General features: G+C 49.0%; 1 protein-coding gene across 3 annotated transcripts in view; it reads right to left on the reverse strand.

Annotated features, from left to right (window-relative positions):
- The window catches only part of LOC124474340 (fibronectin-like), a 24,804-nt gene extending 18,854 nt beyond the window's left edge, over positions 1-5,950 (reverse strand). For 2 of the 3 annotated variants that reach the window (XM_047030358.1, XM_047030356.1), the window contains exons 1-11: positions 5,646-5,950; positions 5,295-5,420; positions 4,953-5,087; positions 4,745-4,876; positions 4,038-4,175; positions 3,633-3,794; positions 3,304-3,495; positions 2,906-3,088; positions 2,442-2,618; positions 893-1,048; positions 204-332 (exon numbers count right to left, since the gene is read on the reverse strand). In XM_047030358.1, the coding sequence (XP_046886314.1) occupies positions 204-332; positions 893-1,048; positions 2,442-2,618; positions 2,906-3,088; positions 3,304-3,495; positions 3,633-3,794; positions 4,038-4,175; positions 4,745-4,876; positions 4,953-5,087; positions 5,295-5,420; positions 5,646-5,793 (1,678 nt within the window). In that variant the 5' untranslated portion in view covers positions 5,794-5,950. The remainder of the gene's footprint in view (positions 1-203; positions 333-892; positions 1,049-2,441; positions 2,619-2,905; positions 3,089-3,303; positions 3,496-3,632; positions 3,795-4,037; positions 4,176-4,744; positions 4,877-4,952; positions 5,088-5,294; positions 5,421-5,645) is intronic. The other variant, XM_047030357.1, reaches the window with a different exon arrangement.
- Positions 5,951-6,320: the final 370 nt, after the last annotated feature.

A 6,320-nucleotide genomic window follows, 5' to 3' on the forward strand; every position in this document is an offset into this window, starting at 1 on the left:
AGAGGACATACAGTATACACAGAAAGTGTCAACGTGGTAATTTAACGCCCAGAGTGTTTAAACAGGTCCAAGAAAGTCATGAGAGTGGACTTAAGCAAGATGAACTCCTCTGGTGTAAAATGAACTCTTAGCAATTTGCTGGGTAGATCTACAAAACTAGAGCGGAAACTAGTCAGTGGGAGCTGATTGGAGGAGAGACCCACCAATGGCATCACACTTCCAGCGACCCCGCCCCTGGCCGAAGCAGGTACAGTTCATCATGTAGCCTTCGTCGTGACGCTTGGTGAAGGTCTGGGACACCTCGTAGGTCAGGCCCTCTACGATGCACTGGTCTGGAGCGGCAGACAAAGGAACCCAAAGCAGTTTAACAGAAGTTCGTATTTCTTTCTTCTTCTTTTTTTTTTTACTGATGTTCGACTGTAGCCGCTCGCAGGTTTGTGAAGTTAGTGACTGTGGCCGGCTAGTTAGCTACCGTTAGCTTCACTTTTCGCCATTTAAACTTTAGATTATGCCTAAACCTTGCAACGGAACCTTCCAGCCGATACAAGCAACGCTTTCCACGCACATTTTGACTCTGACACTGTCTATGTAGTGTAACAATTCAAGGACTAGTTGTGGTGGAAAAATTATAATAATACATATACAGAGAGAATATCTGCCAAAGATAAGCACACCCAATAAAGGAAGGGGAAAAAAAAGTTTCTGACAAAATGAAATATCGTGCTTTTCTGAAAAGTGAAATAACATACATGTATGTAAAGAAGTCTTGGGTGACTAAAACCTTTACACAGTTCTGTAAATGTATAACCCATTTCTACAAATTTCCAATGACACATTTTGTCATGTATGCGTTTCCCTAAACAGCAAACACAACAAGGTGTCGACCCCTGACCTCTGAGCTGGGAGTAGGCAATGCAGCTCCACTCTCCGCGTCCGTTTCCCTGGCACGTGCACTGCATCATGTGACCCATGACGTCGTGACGTTTGTCCCACTTGTCGCCCACGCGGTGCATGAGGCCGTTGTTGGTGGTGCACACCTCCTCGTGGGCTGGATGGAGGCAGAGGAGGAGAAGGAGTCAGGGAGTGTGTGTGTGTGTGTGTGTCTGTGTGTGTGTCTGTGTCTGTGTGTGTCTTCACGAGGGACTGGGACCTGCGCTTTTGAATTTAAACTTTGCTTGAATAGGTTTTAAATCTCTGCCAGTGTGTGTGACTGTGTGTGTGTGACTGTGACTGTGTGTGTGAGTGTGTGTGTGTGACTAAGATCTGTTTTAAGACAGGACAACCCCCAACACTCAGGCCAGTCAAGCCAAAAAGAGGAATCATTGAAACATCCTTTTAATAACAACCACCGTCCCCTTCCTCACCCAACACCACTCCCCCCTCCCTCCCTCCCCCCCCCCCCCCCCCCCCCTCTCTCCTATGCCTGTCCCTCCCCTCCTCTAATAGCTCTTAATTTGTTCCCGTTGAGGGAGATTAAGGGGGTGACTTGGAGTCCACTAATCATACAGCCATTACCATGAATGAGAACAACATCAGATAAGGATGATTATAGCCCTGCCGCGAAGAGGAATCCTATGAATGTAAAACACACACATCTACCGACTTCCCACACCCTCGATGCTGACCCCAAACCACCTGTGATGGAGGACTCAGGCCCCACACCCTCGATGCTGACCCCCAACCACCTGTGATGGAGGACTCAGGCTCCACACCCTCGATGCTGACCCCAAACCACCTGTGATGGAGGACTCAGGCTCCACACCCTCGATGCTGACCCCCAACCCCTGTGATGGAGGACTCAGGCCCCACACCCTCGATGCTGACCCCAAACCACCTGTGATGGAGGACTCAGGCCCCACACCCTCGATGCTGACCCCAAACCACCTGTGATGGAGGACTCAGGCCCCACACCCTCGATGCTGACCCCAAACCACCTGTGATGGAGGACTCAGGCCCCACACCCTCGATGCTGACCCCCAACCACCTGTGATGGAGGACTCAGGCTCCACACCCTCGATGCTGACCCCAAACCACCTGTGATGGAGGACTCAGGCTCCACACCCTCGATGCTGACCCCCAACCCCTGTGATGGAGGACTCAGGCCCCACACCCTCGATGCTGACCCCAAACCACCTGTGATGGAGGACTCAGGCCCCACACCCTCGATGCTGACCCCCAACCCCTGTGATGGAGGACTCAGGCTCCACACTCCCAAAGACAAATGACAGGACGCAGGGAATAAATAGTGGCTCGTAAACATTAAAAGTCAGTTGAAAGTAGTTCAAATACTTCCAACTGAAAATCGCCACATTTTCCACTGATACATTTGACATAATTACAATATTTACCTTCACGTATAATACGTTTCATGCACATAAATGTTACAACTCTCCAAATACCCTGAAGTCCAAACACCCACACACACCCACACCCAGACTCACCCGCCATGGGGCAGAACCCATAGTGCTGTTCTCCGTCGTAGTTAGTACTGGTGCCACACCACTTCATCCCGTCGCGGCGACCGTCTGCGGTGCAGTCGCTATAGTTACGCCCGTTGTAAAGGAAGGGGAACTGACACAAAGCGCCGTTAGAGTTGCCACCACGGGTTGTCACCAGGGCTGTTGGGACCACACACAGACACACACACACACACAGACAAGGTTAGATGTTTCCATTTTAATGTCATTATCTGTTATCCAGAAGGTAGTTTACTGTTTTTGTACATGTAATATGATAAATACAACATCAATCACTTCATTCTCATCACTCAATCATGTAAGTATCCAATCAACATCCTCCTTTCCATCCATCCAGCCAGCCAGCCAGCCACAAATCTTATCTATCCATCCGTGTCACCTTAATCCATCCCTCCATTTCTCTCTCTCCTCTATATCCACCCCCTCACCGTTCTTCTCAGTACAGAAGGAGTACTGCTGGTCGGTGTCATAGTCGGAGGAGGTGGAGCACCAGAGCTGCCCGTCGCTCCGGCCCTCCGAGGTGCAGGAGTAGTGGGTCTTCCCCTGGAACACGAAGGGGAAGGCGCAGGGCTGTCCGTCTGAGTTCCCCCCGTACACCCGGGACTGGCCCTCTGGGAGGGAGAGAGGACAAGACAACAAGTGAGATACTGTGATCTTCAGATAATGTTGGTGTGAGGGTCTGCAAGCGTGCGGTGCTTTCAAAAATTACGCTTATCCTGTTCCGACACACACACACACACACACACACACACACACACACACACACACACACACACACACACACACACACACACACACACACACACACACACACACACACACTCACCCCACTCCTCACAGCTGATTCCGTTCCCCAGGCATGTACACAGCATCTGCTTGCTGCCCTGACTTCTGATCCAACGCATGCCATCGTGGTACGAGGCGCCGGAGTCTGTGCGACAGGTGCCCTCGGTGGGGGGCTCTGGCTGAGGGACCACCTGGGTGGTGTGGATGTTGGTCACCATGTGAGTACCTGTACCTGTGGACCAACGACACCGGGCAGGGAACACACCGTCAAACATTCAGGCGACCCGGTCTTTGTCCGACCGAGGTGGTCGGACAGAACGCGTAGGGCCGTGCAGGGCTGGAGTCCGTGTCTGTGCGGGGAGGTCTTACCCAGGCTGGAGGAGGACGAGGAGGAGGTGTGGCGTTCACACTTCCACTCTCCACGGCCGTTCCCCGTGCACAGGCAGTTGAGGCTGTGTCCGCGGGTGTCTTTCTTGGTCCAGGTGTCTCCGATACGGTAGGATCTCTTGGTGTCCTGGTCATTACAGCGGTCTGGGGGGTGGGGCAACAGTGGTCATCAGAGAATGATGTGTGTTAGTGTGTGTGTCAGTGTGTGAGTCAGTGTGTGTGTCAGTGTGTGTGTCAGTGTGTGTGTTAGTGTGTGTGTTAGTGTGTGTCAGTGTGTGTGTCAGTGTGTGTGTTAGTGTGTGTGTCAGTATGTGTGTCAGTGTGTGTGTTAGTATGTGTGTGTGTCAGTGTGTGTGTTAGTGTGTGTTTGTCAGGGCACCCACTCACTTCTGGATGAACAGGTGATGCGTCCATTCCCCTCTCCTAGACAGGTGCAGTCGATCATCATCCAGCCCTGGTATGACTTCTCCCACGTCTCACCCACCACGTATGATGCTCCAGCTGTGTTGTCATAGCAGCGCTCAGCTGCGGGTAGGAGCGGGGAGGAACTGGGTTAACTCTCCCCCCCAAAAATGCTTGATTTTCGGCAAATGGGTCCAACTTCACAAGCAGCGATGAAATCGATAGTGTTTTGCGGGAAGGATGCGCTGTGATGTTTGACTTGTTCAGCAAACTTGCCGTGTTTGAGCGGACATCAAATATTTACACCATTTTCATTTCACAGAAATTTCAGTCAGACTGTAGCCTGTAGGACTTTGAACTGTTTCTTAAATTGTTGTGAGGACTGGAAATCCTACACACAAGGCATAGCTGCTACCTTCATACTGGAGCCACCACTCACTTTCACTGCATAGTTAACTGCTAAAGTAAACCTCCCTCTTAGACATTTCACTCACCAACGGGTTTGCAAGTCCACTAGTTAACTGCTAAAGTAAACCTCCCTCTTACGACATTTCACTCACCAACGGGTTTGCAAGTCCACTAGTTAACTGCTAAAGTAAACCTCCCTCTTACGACATTTCACTCACCAACGGGTTTGCAAGTCCACTAGTTAACTGCTAAAGTAAACCTCCCTCTTACGACATTTCACTCACCAACGGGTTTGCAAGTCCACTCTCCCTTGTTGTTTCCGAGGCACACGCATTCCAGCATGTAGTCACCCGTGTCGTGAGGCCGTCTCCAGGTGTCCCCGATTTTATAAGACTGACCTCCCTCGTGGCAGCGGTCTATAAAAGGCAATAGCTTGTAAATACCAGTTAGTTCAAAAGGCGACAAATGTTGGTAACGGTACAGCGAACTCACTTGCAATGGTACAGCTGATTTTGCCCCGGTTAGAACCGATGCAGGTGCAGTCCCACATCATACCGTCCTTCGGTCTCTCGTAGGTTTCACCGACACTGTATGTCCGATCGTTGAGTTTGTCATAGCATGACTCCACTACGAAAACAGGACACTTTAGTTAACGGTTTCTGATGGAAGACACTCCATGCGTAACGGCCGTGGGGGTCAGCGCGCACTCACAGGCGCACCCACGGTAGAACTAACACCCAATTATAAAAAAATCATAGAGATCTCCAAAGACTACTCAAGAATCACGGATAACAAAACAAACGTGATGAGTTTTTTCTTTTTTTTGCAGCTTACCTTCAGGTTTTGTTTTACATTTGATCCCTGCCACACCGTTGCAAGTGCACAGTAACGTGCTTCCACGGTAGGCTTTCTCCCACTGCTCGTTGAACCTGAATGAACGACCATTCTCATCGCAGCCAACTGTAAAAAGACAGATACCGGTTCACGAGTAGACAACACGCGTTAGTTTTGAATTAACATGAGTTGTAATTATAATTTCAATGGACATTGGTCTATTGAAGTCGCTGAAAAGCTATATGGAGAATGCATTCGTTTTTCTTTGATTAAAAAAAAAAACTCACAATCTAACTAAAACGGTATAATATCTTATTGATAATGCATACGCTTTATTTACTCTATACATACCTTGAGCAATGGAGTCTGCAGATGTTAGTTCGGGATAAACTTGTTGCTGGGTTTGTCTTTTGCTTTTTCCTTGGTTCTTTGGCATACAATGGACCGCGCTGGTTACGCACAGCGCAACTAGCAGCCCAGTAACGGGGCTGCCGGTCATTGTGGAATATCTAAGGGGGAAAAATGTCCAATTGTCTTTCCCAGAGAGTACTAAAGGTCCCAGAGTCTGTCGTTCCGCAGTTGTTGATGTTTTTCCCTAGATGCAGCTGTCCTTTCAGCTGCCCCTCTTTTGCAGCCGCTGCAATAGACCGATTAACTGGCTGTGGGCCGTTTTTATAGTACCTGCTCATCTTTTAAGGGGAGGGACTTTGGAGACCCCGGCTCAACCCACAGGCACCAAACACGCCCGTTCAAAACCACAAGTGAATGCAGTAAAGGTCACGGCATGTTTTTTATTACATTTTTCTAGAAAGTTCCTTACTGGGCCATTGTGTCGATCCCAAAACTTATACTGGTTATTTTATTAATAATTGATTGACATTGTTGCCAATTGTTCATGCCCCTATCACAATGATGAAGTCATATTCCCAAAATATAGTAGATCTAAATGGATACAAAAAACACTGTTTTGTAAAGAAATAAATTACGATTGGTAAATAAATATTCACTGTTTAAGTGGGGCGTCTG

The sequence above is a fragment of the Hypomesus transpacificus genome, chromosome 12 (genome assembly GCF_021917145.1).
Source record: "Hypomesus transpacificus isolate Combined female chromosome 12, fHypTra1, whole genome shotgun sequence".
Taxonomy (NCBI): Eukaryota; Metazoa; Chordata; class Actinopteri; order Osmeriformes; family Osmeridae; genus Hypomesus; species Hypomesus transpacificus.